Here is a 23,894-nt window from a genome sequence, read left to right as displayed (position 1 = left end):
TGAGTCTGTGCTTCTGGCATCGCCGGTAAATTCGGTCCTGGTTTGTGTCTGTGCTTTGCTCGAGTTCAGATGGTGGGTTTCCTCCGGCAGGGCCTTGCCGCGTCTCTGCGCCGCGTCGAGCGCAGGAAGACATTTGTCAAAAGTTTTTCTGTGGCGTGTGAGCAGAGAACGAGCTCTGAGTAGGTGAAACGTGTGAATCCGATCTGCTGGCCCACTGCCTCGGGAGGAGCGGACTCTTGGAAGCCGCTTTCCCTGGCTCCATCCCTGCTCCTTCTTGCTCCCGTCAGTGCTGCGGGGCGGGTTGCTGTCTGCCGCCCGGCTCCCAGTCCTTTCTGCTTTGCTCGCCGTTGCTGAAAAGGCTCCTCTGTGCAGGTGGGTGGCACGGAGCCGTCTCCTCCTCTCCTTTCCTCTCCTCTCCGTGTCCTTTGTCCGGCACTGTGCCGCTTTGCTCCTGCCCCCGGACCCGCCCTCCTACCTGCCTGCCAGGTGAACCAGCCTCTCGGCGTTGATCTGTTGTTTCTCTCCAGAGAAAGGAAAGGGAAAGTTTGGCTTGGAAGCTTAAAAGGGAAACCCAAACCTTGAGTTTCAAGTTGTTTTATTTCTCCTTGGGGAGGGAGAGGAAGAGCAGAGGAAGAGCCTGAACGCTCAGCAGCAGATGACGTCCCCACAGCACGACAGCTCGGGGAGCAGCTGCGAAAAAGCCCCACATGTGGCTTCCTTCTGCTTCTGTGTGCAGGAAACCTTACACAGAAGGGCTGGTGTGCCCCTTTTGGGGGTATGGCTGCTGTCCTTGTCAAGGTGCTTGGCATTGCGCTCCGTAAGGAATTACAAATACTGCCCCTCTTGTAGAAGTTTGGGGAAACCGAGGCCAGAGGTGCCTGTTGTCACGCAGCTTTTCGGACCAGCCACCCCCGTGTCTGACTGTGACAGGTCTCCCCATCACAAGACGCCAAGTCCTACTGGGCTGGACAGGCTGTTGCAGGTTCGCTTGGGTTGTGATGTGTAAGCGCTGCTGTTAGACCAGGATCTCCCAGCTCTGGTTTGCCTGACTCCTTCCGCATCACAGAGCTCCAGGTCCACACCGGTCCTGCACAGTCTGCCAGATAAATTGTCCTGGAAGAGATTAGCAGTTTAAATGAAGTGTTTGGTCTCGCCGCTGGGACTGTCGCTTAGAGCCAGACTGTTACCTGCAAAACTGCAGGGAACATCTCATTGTCTTTACAAGGAAAATAGTAACCCCATGTACTAAATCTCTCTCTGGTGGTTGGTTGTGAAGTGCCAGCACACCATCAAGGGAAGGGGACAAATGTTAACGCCAGGGCAGGGCTTTGGGCAAAGTCCAGACCTGGAGTTTCCTTCTGGGCTGGTTTGGGGTGACACGGTGCTGTGTGATCAGCGGGTTCGCAGGGCTGGAGCCTGCAGCCCGTGTTTGCTCAGCGCCCTGCGCGAGGGGCCCAGGTGTGGTTCTGCCGCTAATAACACACCGGTGTGACAGGTTATCGGGAGGCAGGGAGGGCCCTGAAACCAAACCCGCCTGTGTACCTGCTGCTGGTTCCACCTCTGCTCGCCTGCAAAGTACTGGAGTCGCTTTTCCTGAACGCTGTGTATCATATCGGAGCTAGGCTGGCTTTGGGGAGCTAGGCTGGTTTTGAGGAGCTAGGTTGGCTTTGGAGGAGCTAGGCTGGCTTTGAGGAGCTAGGCTGGCTTTGGGGAGCTAGGCTGGCTCTGGGGAGCTAGGCTGGCTTTGAGAAGCTAGGCTGGCTTTGGGGAGCTAGGCTGGCTCTGGGGAGCTAGGCTGGCTTTGGGGAGCTAGGTTGGCTTTGAGGAGTGCAGCTCAGAGCTGCCAGGATCACCTGTCACTGCTCGGCGTGGAACGGTGAGTCCTGGCTTCTCGTTTCCTTTCCTGCAAACCTCCCGAATCTTCCTTCTCCATCCCTCTGTCCTTATGGATCAGCGGTTCAGGTGATTTTCCTAGTCTGCGCTGGCATTTCTTTCCAGCTAAGCCAATCCATCTCTCCATGTTCTGTGAACAAAATAAAAAAAGTAGTTGATGGGTTTGGGGACAAAACGCAATTTAAACAGAAAAGGGTTCATAGTCTCTTGCAACCGTATCTACAGCTTAGTTGCTGTTGACAACTTGTCATCTCTGGCTGTACATGAGTATTGCTTCTGGGTACACTGGGATTTATTTTTTTTCTTCTGAGAGTGTGGATGGTGGAAGAGACAGTCCCTTTCCTACCCACTGGTAAGAAATTCAGCCTCTCTGCCTAAAAACTGAAATTCTTAGGTAGTCGGGGAGATGGACAGATTCGTGCTTCCTCTCCAGTGCTAGAGATGTCACTGCAATAAAAGGGAAGAAAACCTTTTTTTTCTCTGTGCGTGACACCTTTTACTTAATGTTTGGGGTTTACCTTAGGATAGGTCCCCATCTGGAAGCCCCCCAGACCCTGGACCACAGCGGACAGTGCACATTACAGGCCTAGTTTGGAGTGATGGGGGCTCACTGAATTTTCCTTGTGTGTCTGCTTCCTCCAGCTGATGGCACCCAGGCTTGTGCTGCAGCTTGAATTCCTGTCCCGAGGCTGTCAGCCAGCTGGGCACCCCTAGAAACGAACACGGCCGAGACATCCTGTGTCTAGCCCACATCTGAGAAAGGTGGTTGCTGCCCCCAGTCGCATCCTTTGCAGGCGGAGTGGATCTGAAGTGACGCTGAGCGTATCTGGGGCCGCCGAGGGTTCCTTTGAAGCCACGTCTAGTGATTAAAGGAAAACCGTTGCCGTTCCCCCTCTGCCGTTAGCTTGCCGTTTGACCTTGGGCAAGTCATCTCAATGTTGGCGGTTTTAAAAGGAGATGTCTTTTGTGACAGTGAGTGTGGAGCGGGAAGGTGAGGGATCCCGGAGGGAAAATAATCAGGACTTATGGTGTGTAATTGGCATTGTGTCAGCTCCTCAGCGCAGGAGCGGTGCCTCTCCTCTGCAGCACACAGGCGGAGAGCGATGCTTTTGTCTTTGTAAAAACCTCATTGCCACGCTTCCAGCTTCTCCCAGTCATCTCCATGTGGGTTACTCGGCTGATAGCAAGAGGAGAAGCAAGAGAGAAGGGAAAATGCAGAAACTGCCCCAGCTGTACCTATCTACCGAGCCTTGTGCAGCGATGGAGGTCAAACGCCCGTGCTCCGTGAAGCCAGGGAGCGCAGATTTGTGCTGTGCTTGGTGAACATGTGGAGTCTCCTCTCTGCCCAGCGCAAGGCTGCGGTCCAGCACGCCGCTGCTGCGGCGGCTCCTCCTGCGCAGACACTTTGCATCGCGCTCGGCCCCGGCCCGGCAGCCGCTCCGGCTCTGCCAGCTCTGACCAGGCGTCGCCTCCAGCACCGCTCGCCTCAGCCGCTGAGCGGGGAGCCGAGATCTGCCCTGTAGGAGTCTTGTCTTCTTCCCAGACGAAGAATTCAAAGGGAGACCGGGCTGCAAAATGGGATTTTTAGTTCAATTCTTCTGCTGGCTTCACTCTCTGCAGTTGAGTAAGGGCAGCTCTGGCACGGAGGGGGCGCACGGGCAGGGACGTGGTTGCAGCTTCCCTGCAGCCAGGGAGGGAGGGAGCCAGCAGAGATAAACTCCCCCGCCTGCGTGTCTCGCATTCTGTTCAGCCTCCTTCATCCCAAGGACCCAAAGCACCTGGGGGCTGCGGTGGGACGGGAGGCAGAAGCTTCTGTGAAATCGGGCGCGTGGTGCGCGGTCCAGAACCGGGTCGTGAGCTGGAGCATATTCAGGCCAGCGGGACCTGTTTTGCCTTGTCCCCACAGAGAAACTCGACGGCAGCTCGTTTAGGCTGAGAAGTCAGAGCGTGTGAATCCCGACAATTAGGCAGCAATTTGTTTTACTCCTGAATCAGTGCCTGTGAAGGAGCTTAATGTCTTGCTGACCCATTCTGCCTCTTCCAGCATCACTACAGACCATCTTCCTGAGATGGTTTTAGCAAAACAGCAATTTGACCGACTGGATGCTGGTAACCGTGCAGGATTTCTTTAGTTTGTAGACTGACGTAGTTGCAGGCTCGTAACAGGTTACTAAGAGGCATCTGCTTACTCTTGCCTTAGCTGCTTAGCCTCTGTCCTGATCTGCTGGCCTCTCCCCTCTGAAGAAGGCTGGAGAGAGGGAGCACGTTACAGGGCAAATAAATGACTCAGACTAATGAGTAAGGTAATTGCCGTTCACTGTTAGATGAGGCTAAAGTGGGTCAGGTTTGTTTGTGAAACTCCATGGAGGCACCATCTGTTCTCTGTGTCCCATCTCGGGGGCTGGAAACAGGGTTTGGGTGAAACTGCTTCCCCGGGAGCCTGCAGGGCTGCACGGGGGATGCCCGGTCGTTAGGCAGCCGTGTGGGTCTCTGGAGATGTCCCTGTGTGACCGCAGGCGAGTGCCCGCAGCCCTGATCCTGCACGGGAGCTCTTAATTGATTTCACTGGGAGAGGGGACCCTAAACCCTTTGTCTCTCTGCTACAACTGCCCATCTATAAGATGCCGCTGGACAGGATGCTGAGAGGTCATTAGACCTCCCTTGGCCTGAAGGCAGCATTGGATTTTCCCAAACAATGTCTGACAGGTGCCTGTCTCACCGGTCACAAGCCCTTGGAGAGAAACCCAGCACGAATGTAGTTCATATCTTTCAACTCTGCCGCTCTCTCCAATGTCCTCTCTTCATCCTCCATGTCGGGACGGGCACTGTCCATTTCAGCAGTGACGTGTCTGTGCGGTACCTGGTTTTAGCCCTTTTCCCTGCCCTGGATCCCGCTGTGTCTCTAACAAACCGTCTCTTCTCTCAGCCCACAGCATGTGAGCAGAAGGGGAAGCCTGGGGTGGGATCCCTGCCTCCTCACGCCTGGACTCGACGTCGCCGGCGCCGCATCTTGCAGTAAGAGGAAGAGGAAAATACAGCTCATTCACCATTGCTAAAAATGGGAGGCAGCATCTGTCCGGCAGACCGGGAAGGGAAGCTCCAGCCCTCGCCTGCGGGCCGTCCTGGGGAGGGACGCGGCCGGGGGGACGCAGCCCGTGGTCAGTAGGGGTGTCGGGGCAGCGCGGCTCAGCCAGCCTGGCTCAACATGCTCTTCCACAACCGCAAGACCCAGCTCCTGCTGGTCAACTTGCTGACGTTCGGCCTGGAGGTCTGCCTGGCTGCCGGCATCACCTACGTGCCGCCGCTGCTGCTGGAAGTGGGGGTGGAAGAGAAGTTCATGACCATGGTTTTGGGTAGGTGTTTTTTTTTTCTCATCTTTGAGGTGCTTGTTTCCCCTTTGGGTCTGGAGGGCAGGGGCAAATAAGGGCATTGAGGCTTGTCGCTGTGGGATGGTTGCAGGGCTACTGCTGTATGTGTTATATGTGTTTGGAGAAGGGGGCTGTGACCCAGCTAAGCGTCCTGAGTTCTTGAAACGTCCCAGGCTTTTTTCACAGTTCATAGAATCATTTTGGTTGGAAGAGACGCTCAGGATCATCGAGTCCAAACATAACCTAACTCAGGCACTACCCCATGTCCCTGAGAACCTCACCTTTTAAACCCCTCCAGGGATGGTGACTCCACCACTGCCCTGGGCAGCCTGTTCCAATGCCTGACAACTTCACAACCCTGGTCATACAGACCAGTGCCCTCCAGATCTGTCCCCCTAACACCACCTGCTTCTCTTTCCCAGGGATAGGACCTGTCCTTGGCTTGGTGTTTGTCCCGCTGATTGGATCCGCCAGCGACCACTGGCACAGCAGCTACGGCCGAAGGCGACCTTTCATCTGGATGCTGTGCCTGGGTGTCCTGCTGAGCCTCTTCATTATCCCCCATGCCAGCAGCCTGGCCAGCCTATTTGCCCTCAACCCTCGCCCGCTGGAGATCGCCTTCCTCATCCTGGGCATCGGCTTGCTGGATTTCTGCGGCCAGGTCTGCTTCACCCCGCTGGAAGCCCTGCTCTCCGACCTCTTCCAGGAGCCAGACAACTGCCGCCAAGCCTTCTCCATGTACGCCTTCATGATCAGTTTAGGGGGCTGCATTGGCTACCTCCTTCCAGCCATCGACTGGGGCGGCAGCTTTCTGGCCCCATACTTGGGAGGGCAGGAGACGTGCCTCTTCACCCTCCTCGCCGTCATCTTCCTCGGCTGTGTGCTGGCCACGCTTTTTGTGACGGAGGAGGCAGCCACCCAGGCAGATGTCCTGGATGGCCCGGCGCTGAAGGACGCTCCCCCCAAGCCCTCACCTCCCGCCTGCTGCTCTTGCCAGCTCTCCAGGAGCTCATGTCTCCTGCACGCCAGGCACGTCTTGCAGGCGCTGAGAAACCTCTGCACGCTGGTGCCGCGGCTTCACAGCCTCTACTGCCGCATCCCCAAGGTCATCCGGCGCCTGTTCGTGGCCGAGCTCTGCAGCTGGATGGCACTCATGACTTTCATGCTGTTCTACACAGACTTTGTTGGGGAAGGGCTGTACCACGGCGTCCCCAGAGCCAAGCCAGGCACGGATGCCAGACGCCACTATGATGAAGGTGAGAAGTGAACCAGCTGCTCTGAGGCTGCAGCACCTGTTCCTTAGGACGGGAGCATTTAGTGGGAGCTGGGAATGGGCTCAGCTCTGCTAATAACGCCAAAAAAAATGTTGCAGGAAACTGTAGGCTTTCTGCAGATGGGTCAGGAAAAATTGTCCCATGGCCCCAGAGCATTGCCCGATGGACCAAATAGCAAAACGCCTCTTTCTCCTCCAGCTCTCAGGCACTGAACCAGATCTGGCAGCACAGCCCTGGGGCTGGATTGTTAAACGGCAGAACGGTCTGGCAGGTTGCAGGCTGAACAGGGCGGATCCAGCTCTGTCTGCGAGCTGTGGCTGCCGCTGGCCAGGTCCTTTCACTGCTCTTCCCTCCCTTTGAAGTGAGGGGTGATGGTGCTCCCCATTGCTTGGAAAGCCAGGACATGCTCAGTAGCAGCCAGGTGGACTTTACCACATCTCCCTTTTGTGCTGCTGTGAGATTCCCATCTCACACCTGGATCTGGGGAGCCCTCGAGCAGCCTCCCCATCCTCACCCATCTCTCCAGCGCTTTCTGACAGCGCTCGCCACTGCAGCTGCCACGTCCACATCACGCGGTACTGCTCCCTGCAGCACGCTACCTGCTTACTCTTGTCACCTGCTGTCCTGTTTGGGCTGCTGTGTTGTGCCAGAGTCTTGACTTGCTGCCCAGCCCTTCTTTTCCTCTCCCTGATCTAAGTCTTTCATTCCTGGCCCTCCTCCTCCAGCTGGTGTATCTTGCCTTCTGAATTTTCCACTCACTGCCTCCGTGAGCTCTGCAGTACACTGCCTCTTTGTGCTGAGTGTCTGTTTAACTTAGAGGGAGCTTAATTATTATTTAACATTTACACTGTATAGCTTCCAGCAGGTCAGGACTCCATTGTGTTAGCTGTCATAGAAGCATGCGTTGAGTAATGATCCTTGTTTCAAAGAGTGAATGGTTTTGATTCCCTGAAATCTGATAGATCTTTGCAAAGGGTAAGGTCCGGATTGCTACCGGATACTGCAGTCGTTTAGTGGGCGTTGTGTACTTTACCTTGGCTTAAGCATAATTCCTTGTTCCGTTTGTTCCGTTGCTGGTTTTGACATCAGATAACCACAGATCCTGGTTCATAAGCAGGTGACGGATCCTGGGTCAAGAGCAGGAAAGTGTGAAAAACGATTTCCAAAAACAAGAAAGGCATTTGGATTCCCATCTCCCATTGCCCCTCTGGTTAGACTGGGGTGCCCAGAAATACTTGCTGCAGGTGCAGGGTGGAAGCTGCAGTCTGGGTGGTGCAGCCCTGGGATGTCTTAGGTGATGCTGCTCTGCTTCCTGCCGCAGCCATGCGGTTGTTTGCGGCTGTGTCACATTCTGCACGGACAGTACAGAGCTGGGCAGTGAAGGGGAGGGAGGGAGACCTCGAGATGTTCGCCTGTGTGAAATCGGTGCCTGTCACCACCTCTGCTTACCCGCAGGTGTCCGCATGGGGAGTTTGGGCCTTTTCCTGCAATGCGTCACATCCATCTTCTTTTCGACAATCATGGACCGGATGGTGAAGCAGTTCGGGACGCGGACGGTCTACCTGGCCAGCGTGGTGTTCTTCCCCGCGGCCGCCTTCGTCATGTGCCTTTCCCACAGCGTCATCGTTGTCACCATCTCGGCCGCTCTGACAGGCTTCACCTTCTCCGCGCTCCAGATCCTGCCGTACACGCTGGCGTCCCTGTATCACCACGAAAAACAGGTAGGGATCTGCTCCAGAGGGCAACGTGCCCAGGAGCTCTGAGGACAGCTTGGCCACCCTCTTCTGCCACTCGAAGCTGGTACAGTCAGTTCAGCCCGTGGAAGAGAAACACGTGTCTGTGCGCAAAGGTTTTCCACGTGTGCCTCTTGTCTCCAAGATGTGTCTTCTCTGAAGATTTGTCTGAAATGGAGGCGATAAAAGGGTTTAGCGTCTCTTTCCTTATGCATCCCCTGCTCACAACAAGCGTTATGCAATTTTTAAACATGGGGAGCGGGTAAGATGGGAGAAATCAGCTAGGATCGGTGTATCGAAGGGATGTCCTACATTCCTCTGTGTTCTGCATATTTTTAGGGAAACTGGTGCAGGTTAGTTACACCTGTGCGCATTTGGCAACCAAGTCACATCTGCAGCACTGCCTACCTGAGGTGCTAAAAAACCTCCAAAATTTTCAGCATTTAGAGGTCCTGCTTTCTGCATGAAGATCAATAAAATGAAAACCGAGGTTCTTCCTATTCCCCTAGCTCCAAGAAAAATAAACGTTGTGAAACTTCTGACACCAACACAAGAGCTAGTAATCCTGTCCCGCAGATGTTTTCCTTGTGGAGAAGTCCCAGGAGGTTCCTGAGTCGCACACTGGATTAATAGGAGTTTCTCTTGTGCTGCAAATGCAAAATTAATTTGTGGTTTGAGAGCAGCTCTTTCATCCCAATGGCAGGCGGTTCACTGTGCAGTGAAATAAGTAGGAGTTTTTACCACAGGCATCCAGATGTTCACATTGAACAAATACTTCTGACCGGCCCATCCTGATTTGCACCAGGCACCCTGTCAAAATTGGGGGACGAGGGAGTGTTCTGCTTTGCAAAAACTTCAGTTTGGCTGGGATTTCCCATGGACAGAATATCAACAGAACGAAAACCAAACTCCCCAGGCTGGGAATGCGAAGGCCACATGCCCAACTGTTTGCCAAAGGCTTGACGGGAAAATGCTCTCAGTGCAGTGAGGTGTGGGGTAGAGCTGGGTTTGGTCTCTCTGTTCCCCTAACTCGAAAGTTCCTCCTTCTTTTACCAGCTACTTCGCAACAGTGAGACCCCGCAAGAAGTAGTCCCTAAAAGGCCTTTTGCAGAAAATTCTCCGTCTTCCCCATTTCTGTTCCCTTCTTTTTTCCTTCCTATTGAAATCGCTCGTCATTTTTGTTTGCCTTCCCTCATTCGTGCTTCCTCTCTTCCCACTCTCTTTTTTTACTTCGACCAGTCCTCCCGAAGTGAATCGTTCCCCCCTCTACTGCCTCATTCCTCACGTGCCCTTCCTCTCTCCCCTAGGTATTTCTGCATAAGTATAAGAGCAAAGAGGAGGAAGACACAGCTCGAATGGACAAGAAATCAGCCTTCTCTAAAGGCCTCCTCTCCAGCCAGAAGCTGCCTTACCAGAATGGCCACGCTGGGAGCCTCTTCTCTTCCTCCTCATCCTCCTCCTCGCCTCCAGCCGCCGGCTCGGCTCTGTGCGTCAGCTCGTCCTGCGACGTCTCGCTGATGATGATGGTGGGAGAACCGGACTCGGTGGCTCCGGGCCGAGGGATCTGCCTGGACCTGGCTATTTTGGACAGTGCTTTCCTCCTCTCTCAGGTTGTCCCCTCCCTTTTCATGGGCTCCATCGTCCAGTTTACGCAGTCGGTGACTGCCTACATGGTGTCCGCTGCCGGCTTTGGCCTGGTCGCCATTTACTTTGCAACCAAAGTTGTCTTCGATAAGAGTGACATGGCCAAGTATTCGGTGTGATGGAGAAGGCACAAGGGCAGCGCGCGGGTGCCCGCACGTGGCAAAACCAGACGCGTGCGTGTCCGCACGGCCGCTTGTGGGAAGCCCCGTGTGGCATCTGCTCCCCCCGTGCTGTCGCTGGAGCCCTGGGGGGTATTTCTGGGGCTTAGGGGGGCAGGAGAGATGTGGCAGGGCTAATCTCAGGTGTAAATATGAGGCATCGGGGCGTCGCGCTTCGGGCCATCAGTGCTTTCCAAAGGTGCCTTTGTCAAAAGAGAGTGCTGCACAGCCAGCACCAAAGGGTTTATACAGAGGAGAGAAGGGAAATGGACTTTTCCTTTAATAACGGGTCATGTTTCTGTATAATTCTACCTAAACTGAGTAGGAGATGCAGTGGTATGGGGGGGGGAGGAAGAAATCATTGGCTTTCCTGTTTTCCAGTTACCCTCTTCCCCTGCTGCTTGTAGATTAACTCAGCTTCTTGAGCAATACTTCTGCAAACAGGACACGGGAGGAGATTTCCCTGGAAAAAAAAGGTGGGTGGCTAAAGTTTGGCCATGGAGCAAAGGGGATGCGTGTGTGTGGACACACAGTCTGTCCGTCCTTCCTCACCTCTGTTCCAACTGGGAGAGGCCATTCAGGAGAAAAGTTACTATGTCTTGTTTTGGAAAAACAAGTAACATTCCATTAGGACCAATTCCGAAAGGTGACTTATCTTTTACCTGTGTACTAAGTTGCATCAGATGGAAAGGACTTCTTAATTTTTTTTTTTCCTAACAATTTTTTTCAGCTTTCCTCACACAGTTCTCAGTAACTGCGACCTGTCAACTCCTCAGAGCTGCCACCTGTTCCCTCCCTTGACACATCCAGACCGTTGTGGCTCTTCCACACCTGGCCCTTGAAAGATGCTGCGATATCCCAAAACCTATTCTCAGAGGGTTTCCAGTCCTGTGATGATGAAGTAGAACAGGGTTTGCTGATCCAGATTGCATATTTACCATGTTATACTTGGGATTTTTAAAAATTCATTTTATTTCCAGACAGGAGTCAAGATTCTTACTGAGGCACAGAATAGACACATTCACCCATTAGAGAAAAGCAAAGTCCTGGGTTGTGCAGGTGGTTTAGCTCCCAGGTGTGGGTCATTTTCCAGGGGCAGAAGAGCGGCTGCAGCCGTGTGTCCTTCTGGCCAGTCCCAGCCTCCAGCCGAGTGGAATAATTCTGCCGGTCGCAGATTTCCACCGCTCAGAGACAATCCCCCGAGCAGGAGTCAAGGTCCTGGCCCACAGTCAGCACTTCAGACTTTGAAACAGTCCAAATTCTGCCTACAACAGGTAGAGGAAAGCGCGAGTTGGGCATTTGGAGGCGAGGCTGAGAGTACACAGAAGATGTTCATCAGCCTTTAGCTTTGGCTGGTCCAGAGAAAGAGCTTGTGAGTAATTTTCTGCGGAGGTGTGTGGGCAGCGGGATGCGCTGCTGAGGTTCTGCTGAAGGGCACAACGTTGCTATTTTTGCAAGGTCTTGTCAGACTATTCCTTGGCATGGGAGCGAGGTTCCTCCCCGCTGTCTGCAGACGGGTCCGCAGAGGCCTTCTCCTCAGCTTTTTCAACATTTCTTTCCCGTAAAGGGTGACTGTTTTTGTTTTCTTTCTTCTCAAATTATATGCCTGCCAGCCTCCCTTTCCCACAACAAGGTTTGTGTGCTGAAATGCAGCTGGTTTGGGGATGGATTTGGCAGCTGCTTAACCACCTACGGAAACAGTTTTTCATCTGTACTTCCTACCCTGGTCTGTCCGCTCCAGGCTGCAGCAGGAAGATGTTATTGCCAAAGGTGGGGTGTTTTGTGGATAAATGTTCCCAGTGATCAGTAACCTCTAATCAATCGGGTCCCTACTTGAGTGCTGATGTATCCTTTATTTTTTTTTCTTATGTAAAATGTTGGGAACCTTCACACCTGGAGGCTGCTACAATGCTAAACGCTTTTGATAATAGAGCCATTTGTTTGAGTGCCTAAAGAGTAATTCCACCCCGAGCTTCAGGTGTACGGGTTTGATGATAAAAGTCTCGGGTTTGATGATAAAGGTCTCGAACACTTCATTACGGACATCTGGTGGGCAGATGGGTACGGGAAGGAGGGTTTGCCAAGACCCAGCTCTGTCTTCACTTCTTGTCCGCCGTGGGAGCCGAAGCCCGAACGGGTTTGGGCTGTTTGCACGAGGAGAGGAAGAAACGGCCACGTGCGGTCAGGTCGTTGTCGGGGGACACGGGGAGCAGTTTTCTGTGTGAGCGTTCAGCGGGGAGGGAGGACAAGGCAGCGATCGGGATGGACTGGATTGATGGAGGGTGAGGAGAGATCAGGGCGAGGGAGCAGGAGGAAAAGGGGGTCAGGGAAACGGAGGTTTGCAGCAGTGCGAGGGTCCGGGCTGGCTCTGCCCTCGGTGTGGCCGTGCCCTGTCCGTAAAGCACCTCACAACCCTCCCGCTTCAACCCGCGCGTCTCACGGGCCGGCTGCCAAGGCCGAGCTCAGGGCCTGAGCTGGGCCGTCGGCGGCCGCCGTCCCCAAACCCGTTCGCTGTCACCGCAGTGGCCCGTGTGCCCCGTTATTACCAGAAGCCTTTGTTCCCAGTTCAGGCTGTCGCTGGGGCTGGCGGGAGAGGCGTTTTGCGGAGCATCCGTTGAGAAAATGCCGTTGTGGGATTGTCCTTCCTGGCCTGGCCGGTGAGGTTCTGCTGGGAGCGGCCTCTGGGTGCTGGCGCCGCTCACGGCAAGGGCCACGGGCACGTCCCGACACGCCGTTCCTGATTCAGTGTGAACACAGAAAGCTGTCTAGGACTTGATTAACCTGTACCACGTACAGCTGTGGGGACGAGCCCGTCAGAGGCGGTTTTACCGTGAGTTTTCCTGTTTCAGGTAGAAAGTGCGCTGCTGCTTTCTGCTGGCGGGGAATGGTGCTGTGCCTCGCCTTCGCTTTTGTGGCATGGGGTTGTGGAGAGCAGAGGTGGGGAGAAGGGAGAATGTCTTTAACGTGAGACTGTTACGCATCTCTAGGCGAGGGAAGGATGGGTGGGTGCTGGTTTTTGAGACCGTGTGCCGTCTGCGAGATGTTCGTGTTTTATTTATTCAGCAGAGCAATTATTTTGTATACGATGTAAGAGGAAGGCTATTATAAATTTTTATGAAAAAGGAGGAAATTAAAAATGGTGTTTAAATGGGACGGCTCTGTGGGGTGTGTGTGTGTGTTTCGCTAAACGAACCGCCAGGGGGCGCCCCGAGCGCTGCGGTGAGGGGCGGGGGCGGGGCCTGGCCGTGAAGCTCCGCCCCCTCCTCCAGCGGTGAAGCTCCGCCCCCCCGTGAAGCTCCGCCCCAGTGAAGCTCCGCCCCCCCTCCTTCCCCGCAGTGAAGCTCCGCCCCCCAGCCTCCTTCCCCGCAGTGAAGCTCCGCCCCCGTGAAGCTCCGCCCCCCCGCTCCGTCCCCGTGAAGCTCCGCCCCCCCCCCCCCCCCCCGCTGAAGCTCCGCCCCCCATGGTGACCCGCGCATCTCCGGAGCTGGGCCGGTTCTGGGCCGGTTCCGGGTCGGTTCTTCGGCTCTTTCCGCAGCGGAGGGGTGGGCAGGGGGGGCAGAGGCACCTGCCACCTGCTGTCACCTGCGACTCGCTGTCACCTGCTCCCTGCGGGTCTCTGGCGGGAACATCCCGCTGTGCACACCCCGAGGAAGAATCTCTCCCTGTTGTCACTCTGTGACCTGGTGTGAATCAAAGCCGCTGGTGTTTGAACCCCGCAGTGTCGCAGCAGCGGTACGGGAGGATTTTGAAGCGCTACGACTTTCCCAGTCTCTGCAAGGAATTTAAATATGATCAGCACTTAACGCTAAAAACTGAAGCCGAGGCGCAGGGTGACACCCAGAGGCACAGCAGCGAGTCGGGGGAATAGCTGTGGGTGCCCTTTCCAAATGAACATGCGCCTTGCTTGTTTTTTGGGTTTATCTTTTTTTTTTTTTAAAGCAAAGCCTTTGCTCTGGGAGTTTTCGTTCGGGCTCAGAATCTCACGCTTCTTACAAAGCAGAGAAGCTCTGCGCTCACTTCCTCGGGTTTCTGGGGCTCACGGTGGTAGATAAGAGGCAGATAACTCCCTTTTCCCATAGCGGCACTGCCCACCTCCAAATTGTCCTTCTGCTTGGAAAGATTTAACCCCAAACCACTGTCACCATCCAACTCTACGAGTGGTTTGAGAGAGCTGAAGAAAACATGATCCTCCCTCCCTCCGATCGGTGGGTTTGTCCCGTGCGCGGAGCAGCACGTCCTCACTTCTGTTACTCTCGTGCTTTTTTCCGTCATGGGCTGCGCGGCTCCTGTGATGCCGTCAGAACACCAGGCATTTCGGAGCCACCTGGTGAGTTTGGAAGCCGCTGCTGGCGGCAGAGGATCGTTCCCAGGCGGCCTGCGAGGCTCCTCGGGGCTCGGTGTACACTGACCAAGGCAGCCCCAAGGCCACGGTCAAGCTCACAGAATCACACAGAATCCCAGAATGTCAGGGGTTGGAAGGGACCTCGAAAGCTCACCCAGTGCAACCCCCCCGCCGGAGCAGGAACACCCAGCTGAGGTTACACAGAAGGTGTCCAGGCGGGTTGGAATGTCTGCAGAGAAGGAGACTCCACAGCCTCCCTGGGCAGCCTGGGCCAGGCTCTGGCACCCTCACCGGGAACAAGTTTCTTCTCAAATTTAAGTGGAACCCCCTGTGTTCCAGTTTGCACCCATTGCCCCTTGTCCTATCACTGGCTGTCACCCAGAAGAATCACAGAATCACAGAATCACAGAATGTTAGGGATTGGAAGGGACCTCAAAAGATCATCTAGTCCAATCCCCCTGCCAGAGCAGGAACACCTAGGTGAGGTTACACAGGAAGGCATCCAGGCGGGTTTTGAATGTCTCCAGAGAAGGAGAATCCACAACCTCCCTGGGCAGCCTGTTCCAGTGTTCCGTCACCCTCACTGAGAATAAGTTTCTTCTCAAATTTAAGTGGAACCTCTTGTGTTCCAGCTTGAACCCATTACCCCTTGTCTTACTGTTGGTTGTCACCGAGAAGAGCCTGGCTCCATCCTCGTGACACCCACCCTTTATATATTTATAAACATTGATGAGGTCACCCCTCAGTCTCCTCTTCTCCAAGCTAAAGAGACCCAGCTCCCTCAGCCTTTCCTCACACGGGAGATGCTCCACTCCCTTCATCATCTTTGTGGCCCTGCGCTGGACTCTCTCCAGCAGTTCCCTGTCCTGCTGGAACTGAGGGGCCGGAACTGGACACAATATTCCAGATGAGGTCTCACCAGGGCAGAGTAGAGGGCAAGGAGAACCTCTCTGGACCTACTAACCACCCCCCTTCTAATACACCCCAGGATGCCATTGGCCTTCTTGGCCACAAGGGCACAGTGCTGGCTCATGGTCATCCTGCTGTCCACCAGGACCCCCAGGTCCCTTTCCCCTACACTGCTCTCTAATAGGTCATTCCCCAACCTGTACTGGAACCTGGGGTTGTTCCTGCCCAGATGCAAGACTCTACATTTCCCCTTGTTATATTTCATTAAATTTTTCCCCGCCCAACTCTCCAGCCTGTCCAGATCTCGCTGGATGGCAGCACAGCCCTCTGGCGTGTCAGCCACTCCTCCCAGCTTGGTGTCATCAGCAAACTTACTGATAGTACACTCAATTCCCTCATCCATGTCATTGATGAATATATTGAACAGTATTGGTCCCAGAACTGACCCTTGAGGCACTCCACTAGATACAGGCCTCCAACCAGACTCCGCCCCATTGATCACAACTCTCTGGCTTCTCTCCTTCAGCCAGTTTGCAGTCCACCTCACTACCCGATCATCCAGTCCACACTTCCTCAGTTTTGCCGTGAGGATGCTGTGGGAGACGGTGTCAAATGCTTTGCTGAAGTCAAGGTAGACCACATCCACTGCTCTGCCATCGTCAATCCACCTTGTTACATCTTCATAAAAGGCTATGAGGTTGGTCAAACACGACTTCCCCTTGGTGAAGCCATGTTGACTGCCCCTGGTGACCCTCTTATCCTTGATATGTCTTAAGATGGCACCAAGGATAAGGTGTTCCATCACTTTCCCAGGGATGGAGGTGAGGCTGACCGGTCTATAGTTGCCCGGGTCCTCCTTCTTGCCCTTTCCAGCAATGACTTCAGCCAGCTCCCTCAGCACCCGCGGGTGCATCCCATCTGGACCCATGGATTTATGGATGTCCAGATTGCTTAATTGCTCCCTAACCCAGTCCTCATCAACTGAAGAGCCTGGCTCCATCCTCCTGACACTCCCCCTTTCCATATTGATCCCCATGAATGAGTCACCCCTCAGTCTCCTCTTCTCCAGCTCCAGAGCCCCAGCTCCTCAGCCTTTCCTCACACGGGAGATGCTCCACTCCCTGCAGCCTCTTCGTGGCTGCGCTGGACTCCCTCCAGCAGTTCCCTGTCCTTCTGGAGCTGAGGGGCCAGAACTGGACACAATATTCCAGATGCGGCCTCACCAGGGCAGAGCAGAGGGGCAGGAGAACCTCTCTGACCTACTGACCACCCCCTTCTAATCCCCCCCAGGTCCCATTGCCCTTCCTGGCCACAAGGGCCCAGTGCTGGCTCATGGTCACCCTGCTGTCCCCAGGACCCCCAGCTCCCTTTCCCCTACGCTGCTCTCCAACAGGCCGTTCCCAAGGACACGCTCAGGACGCCCCGAGCTCCCTGCGAGGACAGACGGGACGGATGCAGCTCCTTAACACAGCACCAGCATCCCAAAGCGATGGCCCTGCCGAAACTCTTCCTCCCGCGATGAAAACCTGTGATGCCAGCAGCAACCCTTACTGCTGCCACCTGCTAGGACTTGACTTTTTTTTTTTTTTCTTTTTCTTTTTTTTTTTTCCCCCTGGCATATTGGAGAAATCTGGACCTTTTCCAGTGTAAATGAACAGGGAGAGGAAACACCGGCAAACTGCGGCAGGGTCCCACGCGTCTCCTCCAGGACTCGCTCCAGCAGCCCCGGGTCTGCCCGAATCTCGGCCTGGGGGGTGGGGGGCGGTTTGGGGGCCGCCCCGCCAGCCCAGCCCGGTGCTCCGGCCGCCAATGGCACCGGCGGCCGCAGCCGAGCCCCCGGGGGGCGGGCCGGGCCGGGAGCCGCCCCCGCGCCCGCAGCCGCGGGCGGGATGGAGCGCGACCGGGTAAGGGGGCGCGGGACGGGGGGACGAGGTCGGTCTGCGTGTGTGTGTGTGGGGGGGTGTTTTTCCTCCCCGTCCCCCGGGATGAAGCAAGTGACCGGGCCAGGATCGGGCTCCTCGGCCCCGGGGGTGTCCAGCCTGCACCTGGCTCTGCTCCCCCAGCGGGGTTTGGGGATGTGGTTGTGCCAGGTTTTGCTCACACTCGCTTGTCCTTGGCCGGGTGGAAGCGTGGGGCATCCTTTATCACCGGGGGATCTGCTACATGTGGCTGCGTCCCACTTATTTAGCGTGTCGCATTTGTCCGACAACTTCGCAAGTCTGTGTTTTCGCGCGGCCGCTGTGAATGTGATTCCCGGCTCTGAAGAGGTTACAGGTGTGTGTTTGTCACGAGAGGAGAGTCATAGCCCTCGGCTGAGTTCCCGGCTCCTGCTCGTTGGCTGACCTTGGGCAAATTGCTTTTTCTCTGTGTGCTCAAACTGCACATCTGCTGGTCTCGTACGGCAGTAGAGTGCTCCTGGGGATTTGAAAAACTATAGGAATAGAAAGTGAAGCTTGAACACGACGTTGACCTTGTCTTGCATTGTGCTCCACTGAAGGCCAAAGTCAGGTCTCCATTTTCTTGCAGTAGCTGATCTGGGATGACAGCACCATTGACGTGCATTTTGCAAAAATGCCTTGGATTGACAAGGCACTGATGTCTGAACGGGTATCGACAAAGTCTGTCAGTGACGGAGCATGCCACCAGGTTACTCATTTCCCCTCTGCACCGCTCTGCGAGGTAGGATGTTACTATTGCCCCCAGTTGGATGGGAAGCTGAGGAGCAGAGTGTTCCAGCAACTACCCCAAGGCTGCACGGAGACCCTGCTCAGAGCTCCTTAGTCCCAGCTTAACCACTGGACCTTCCTGCCCTCTGGTTGTGCTTTTCTGTGTGGTGCTCAACAGAACTGTTCGCTCTGAATTTGCAAGGTATGTGCTAAGTGATGCTCCTGAGCTAAGGAGTTTATAGTTTAATTCAGTTGTCCTGGGGGCAAACTGAGGGGCTGGAGACTTCCTGAGCTGCTTGCCAAGGAGACCTTGTTGGAAAATCAGGTTTAAAGACTTTCTGGAAGAGTGTTTGGTAGCCAGAGGGCAAAGGCTTTTGTAGCCTCTGAAGCCTGTAGGAAGAGGAGACAAGAGTCACCGAAGCAGAGATCAGAGAGAGATCATAAAATTAGTGTGGAGGAAGGAGTGGAACTTGGTGCTGCCTTGAAGGTGATGGTTCAGAGCATTAATTTATGATGTGATGAAAACCTGAAGGTTGAGATTGGCCCAGACACCTTTCCTACCTCCCACGTGAGCAGCGATGGTCTCTGCTCGTCGCGGTTTGTTGAAGCAGAGTTGTGCTGGGGACACACGGTGGGCAGCGCTGCGAACGGCCCCGAGCAACGTGGCATCTTGTGCGTAGCAGGTTTTGAACGACGTGGGGATTATTTCTTCTTAAGGAGACGAGCCTTTCTATTAAACCCAAACCGCTTCTCAAAAATTCCCTTTCCAGCTCTCGGCACCCTGAGGAGCACTGATAACAAGGACTGGCTTGACTGGTTTGCAGCTCTGTAGAGATCTCATGGACTCACTCACTCTGGAAGAGGTTCATGAGGGACTTTGGCAGAGGTTTTCTTTCTCTTGGAAACCTGCTTTTTGCATTAAATGTAAAAAGCTCCTGCCTTCTCGGGTGGTTTAGGTGCTGCGGGAGCAGGACGCAGCCTCCAAGCTGCTGTCCACAGGGGCAGGGACGATGTGACTCCAGCCAGGAGACACCGTGACCCTTCTCACCTGTTTTGAAACGCGGCGTTCGTGTCCTCGAGGGCCCTGTGAGCCGACCCCAGTCCGTCTGCGATGCTTTCAGGAGGTGTGACTGAGCTCGACCTGCCTGAACTCGCCTTAAACTTGCTGGTTGAGGCACCGAGAGCCGGTGTAACCACAGCAGCGTGGTTGCTGGTGGACACGCACGGGCCGTGGTGCTTGCACAGAGCCCCAGGTGGATTGGCAGCAGCGGTTGCCTTGTGAGCTCTTCCAAAACTACTTCTTTTTAATCCAGCTGTGATAGGTCTGTGTCAGGTTGTGGTTGCACCAACATTTGCAGTGTGGAGAAACCAGCCCTCTCTCTTGGACCTGAATTAACTCCTCGTTGTAAGCCACAAGGCATCCTCTGCCATCTAGCAGGGCATCCCTGCCCCCTGGCTTGGGCAGAAGAGGGATGAAGTGTTTCATTGTGTATTTTTACCTTAATAAACTCCCCAGAGAAGTTTGCTTCTGGGGGTGCATCTAGCTCTTTGTTGGCATAGGAAAATGGTTAGCATGTGGTTTTTTGAGCAACAGACTCCTTAAAAACAAAGGCCGCTGACTAGTTTTGATGTTTTCTTTTTAATGCACGGTCCATTTTACTCAAGGGTTGAAGTTTTGTTGGTCAGTTGGGTTTTTTGGGGGGTTGTTGGTTTGTTTTTGGAAATAACCTTGCTGGCGTTCCCTTGCAGATGAACGGAGGCTTCCCCAGCTCTTCCAGAGGCTTCTGATCCAAGAGCTTCGTGTGGGCAGAAGACGCGAGTCAACAAATGGTCTCTGTGCGTTGCCAGGAGCTGCTGCCCCCCTGGACCAGCTCTTCCCTGCCGGAGAACTTTGCCGATGCTCTGCAGCGCAGCGTGTCACCGTCCCCTCTGCCGGGACACGGCAGCGAGAGGGTGTCCGGCCACCCCGAGGGCTCCGGCCACCTCCTTGCAGGCGGCGCCGGCCGCTCGGACGGCGCTTCGCCCCCCGCGTCCCGCGCAAAGGGGGAAGACGCGAAACCCCAAGTCTGCGAGGCTCAGCTCAAGCTGCCCGACTTCCGCGGCCGCCTCTCGCAGGACTTCACCCCCACGCTGGAGGAGATCGAGGAGTTCCTCAGGGAGAAGGCCGAGTTCCTCAAAGATGAAGCGAGCGAGCTCTGCCCGGCCGGAGGGGAGGTCGAGATCAAATCTGAGCTCAGCTTTGGTAGCTCTGAGGGACAGCTTATCTCCGGCGTGACTCGAGAAGATGAAGTCTCAAACGCTGCCCAGCTTGGAGGGACGGCTGATGGTGGTGACCAGGCGTTGGCTGCTGGGAGGGTTCCTGTTGTCCTCCAGATCCAGCCCCTCCAGATGGACTCTGCTCTAGCACAGAGAGCTGCAGGTGGTGTCCAGCTGCTCATCAGCTTGCAGGGCCAAAACCTGTCCCCCCTCCCTCAGATCCAACCCCCTGCGACCACCATGGACCAAAAATACGTCAAAATCGCCCCTTTGCCCGTCACCACGAGGCCAGGGCCGCCGGGGGATGTACAAGAGGAGGAGGCGACCCCCACGTTTCAGAAAGCCCCCGCTTCCCTCGTCCGCGCCCATCGGTGCTCGCACCCGGGCTGCGGCAAGGTGTACACCAAGAGTTCCCACCTCAAGGCTCATTTTCGGCGGCACACGGGTGAGAAACCGTACACGTGCGCTTGGCCCGACTGCGGCTGGCGGTAAGTGGGGTGTCCCGGCGCTCGCCAGGGCGCAGGAGAGCCCTTGGCTGGTGAAAATCCAGGGGAAAACCACAAGTTTTCTTTCCTGAGTCCATTACATGTGCGAGCTGGAAGGAGACGTGGAGGAGGAGAGTTTGTTGAGCGCTTTGGGTAGTTTTCACTAAAAATGCTGGAAACCTCCGGCTGGGGACACGTACCTGACAATCTCCCAAACACCCCAAATCCCTCTTGCACTGGATGCCTAAATACCCTCCATCAGTGCAGCTTTTCCAGGTGGTCTTGTAACTCTGCAAGCTTTCTCTGCCTAGTTCAGGACAATTTCCGCCAAAAATGGCTTTTCCCATTAATATTTGTCTCAGAAATTAGGAGTCCCATTGCTTCCTCGGGAGCCAGCGCACAGTTCTGTGTTTGTTTAGCAACCCTTTGCTTTCTCTTGCTGTTTGCCTGCCCTATATCCCTCCGACACCCGTGAGCCTGTAGCGTTATCTCCACGTTGCATTTACTTTTGTTTGCTCTGTGCATGGTGGCGGTTGACATTTTCTTTCATCCGCGTTCCTTAAATTAACCCCGCTTCTTAATCTTGCTGCACTTCTCTGATTATTTCCCTGCCGCGGTGTTTTCTCCCCGCTACCGCACACCTGTCCTGGGGGGCAGGATGCTCGGCGCAGCCTTTGTAAGGAGGGTTAATAGTCCTCAGGTCTTGCGTAACACTTTTCATCAGCAGATCTCAATGCCTTATCACAAAGAAAACTGGTGCTGGCAGCACTGAGCTTTCCTGGTGCCTTACGCAATGCTTTGGCAGACACTCGCTGCCTTGTTTCCCTGGATGGTGTGTTATGGCTTCTGTCTCGGGGTGGGGAAGCTCTGGGAGGTATGGGACTAGATCTGAATTTTGGGACTCCCTCTCGCCAAGCTGCTGTCCCATTGCCATCCGCAATTGTCCCTCAACGCCACCTGTAACCGCAGTACACGTCTATAGGCATCGGCGCCTTTTCCAGTGCTGCTAAACCGTCCTACACCCGATGCTCAGAGCCTGGGGATTGAGGAAGGGGACAATGGCAACCACACAAGCATCACGTTTCCCCCTGGGAAGGAGGATGGGGGTGATGCTACCCTGTGTGACAGCATCCTGCAGGATGTCCCCAAGTTGCTCGGCTTCACTTGCCACCCTGCCCACCGGTTACACCATGGACTGAGGTACTCAGCTGCCGCTGGGGTTCTCCGGGCCGTCCTCCCTTCTCTAGATGTGGCCCTAACTCTAAATATATACGTCATTTCTCCTGGCCCCGCTTTCTATGAGAAGCTGAGACCTTGGGGCTCGCTTCTCGCAATAAAGCTGGAAAAGAGGTCGGTGGTTTGCACAGAAGAGCTGAGGATGGCCTTGGGACACATTTTGTTTTCACAGAGCCTTTTGTGAGCAGCCGCAGTATTTAGTGTACCAGGTGTGAGCTTGGAATCCTGTGGCTGGGGTTACATCTGAAGCTCAAGCTTTCTGCTTGTTTGTGTGGGCTTGTTTCAGCCAGATTGAAAAACCCTTCTGCCCTAATACTCCTGCCGTCTGTGCTGGCTCCTTAGAGGAGTAAATCCTGCCCAGTCCTCCTCTCCAGCGCTCCGCTGACACTCGGACATGCTGAGGTCGCACCAGCTCCCGAACCTCATTGAGAGCCTTGGGGTGGCACTTGTAAAACCGCTGCAGCCCCGCGCTCTGCAGGTGCCGCCAGGTCTGGATCTGTGGGTGCCAGGTGGAAGAAAGGGCGCAGGAGAATGGAGACGTGTGTGTGGTTAAAGGGGCTTTCCAGGCTGCTCAGCTGATCTGCTCCGGGTGTGGGAATCACAGGGATGAACAGTCTGAGCACTGGGCACATCCTCGGAACAGCAATCGACTTGCTTTGGCATGGAAATCTCCGCTTCTGCACTCTGGGCTGGGTACGTTTGCTTTGCCTCCCTTGTGCTTGGTGTTTCAACCAGCTCACAGGCAGCTTCTCTCTCCCCAGCTCCCCATCTGACAGCGGAAACTCTACACCATTCTGAGAAACTAGGGGATGCACAGAGTTTGCAGGGAGAACCCGCGCTCTCCCAGTTAAAACAAGGCTTCTCTCAAAGCAACGCTCTTCTTGGGGTTATAGTAAAGCCCTTCCAGCCCGGCTCTTGAACAGTGTCCTTTAGTCACTGGGTTGATGCCCCAAAAAGCAATTTCTCTCAGCATCTGGCCTTGGGGCTGTCAGCTGCCAGGAGCTTTCAGCAGGTCTAAAACAAATGAGGGAAGCAGGTGGACACTGTCTTTAAGAGCAGGGGAAAGAAATTAAGATCTCAGTAGGTGAATTATTTTTCTCTAAACCACCCCATGGAGGGGTTTATTTCTTTCCATTCCTCCAGCAGGAGCCTGGGGTACCTGTGCTTCACTGGGAGGTTGGATGGAGCAGAAGTGACCTGTCTATGGTGACCTCCCACGTGCCGTGGTCCTCATGTTCCCCGTCCTGCCCAGCAGCCAAGGCTGGATCCACCATCCTTCCCTTCTCCCGCAGGTTTTCCCGGTCGGACGAGCTCTCCCGTCACAAGCGTTCCCACTCCGGTGTCAAGCCGTACCAGTGTGCCGCCTGCCAGAAGAAGTTTGCCCGCAGCGACCATTTAGCCAAACACGTGAAGATCCACCGGGGCCAGCCCTACGGCCAGCGGACACTGCAGGGCGGCAGCAGAAGTTAAGTCTTGCTGCTCATCCTTGCAAGGCTGAGCCCAGGAGGCTCCAAAGCCGAGCAAACAGAATGCAGAACCCACTGTAATAATGAAGCAGGAGAAATTACTTTATTTAACGAATTGTAGAAGATCCACTGTTACGCTGCTATTCAAGGATGACCTATATTCAGGGCCTGTTTCTGGTACTACTGTCCCTCTCTTAAATATATTAATATGTGATGGAAAGCCGAGTTAATTCAGGGCGAGTGTGTGTGTAGGGAAGCGGGGCTGGGACAGCTTTACAAGGTCACTTTGCAGGTGTCACCTGCCCGCTGCGGTGTGACAGGTGAGAACTGGCCCACAGCCCTTCATCCCCCCATGGGGCATCCCCGGGGCTGCTGCAGCATCCCAAGGCTCTGGGTCATTTCTGAGAAAGCCAGAGAGGATTTATTTTGGTTGGGCTCGCTCAGAAACCCACATCCATGAGCCC

The 23,894-nt window shown here is 54.9% G+C and overlaps 2 protein-coding genes across 2 annotated transcripts; both read left to right on the top strand.

Annotated features, from left to right (window-relative positions):
• The first annotated feature begins 5,098 nt into the window (after positions 1 to 5,098).
• On the top strand, positions 5,099 to 10,031 carry SLC45A3 (solute carrier family 45 member 3). Its single transcript, XM_065649660.1, has 4 exons — positions 5,099 to 5,246; positions 5,684 to 6,517; positions 7,991 to 8,256; positions 9,576 to 10,031. The coding sequence occupies exons 1-4, from the start codon at positions 5,099 to 5,101 to the stop codon at positions 10,029 to 10,031; spliced, it is 1,704 nt and encodes a 567-aa protein (XP_065505732.1).
• Positions 10,032 to 19,814: 9,783 nt separating this feature from the next.
• LOC135997235 (Krueppel-like factor 15) lies at positions 19,815 to 23,434 on the top strand. Its single transcript, XM_065649737.1, has 2 exons — positions 19,815 to 20,731; positions 23,257 to 23,434. The coding sequence occupies exons 1-2, from the start codon at positions 19,815 to 19,817 to the stop codon at positions 23,432 to 23,434; spliced, it is 1,095 nt and encodes a 364-aa protein (XP_065505809.1).
• The last annotated feature ends 460 nt before the right edge of the window (positions 23,435 to 23,894 follow it).

This window comes from Caloenas nicobarica, chromosome 21 (assembly GCF_036013445.1).
Source record: "Caloenas nicobarica isolate bCalNic1 chromosome 21, bCalNic1.hap1, whole genome shotgun sequence".
Taxonomy (NCBI): Eukaryota; Metazoa; Chordata; class Aves; order Columbiformes; family Columbidae; genus Caloenas; species Caloenas nicobarica.
Note: the sequence above shows the minus strand (reverse complement) of the source record. Positions and strands in the feature narration are given on the sequence as shown.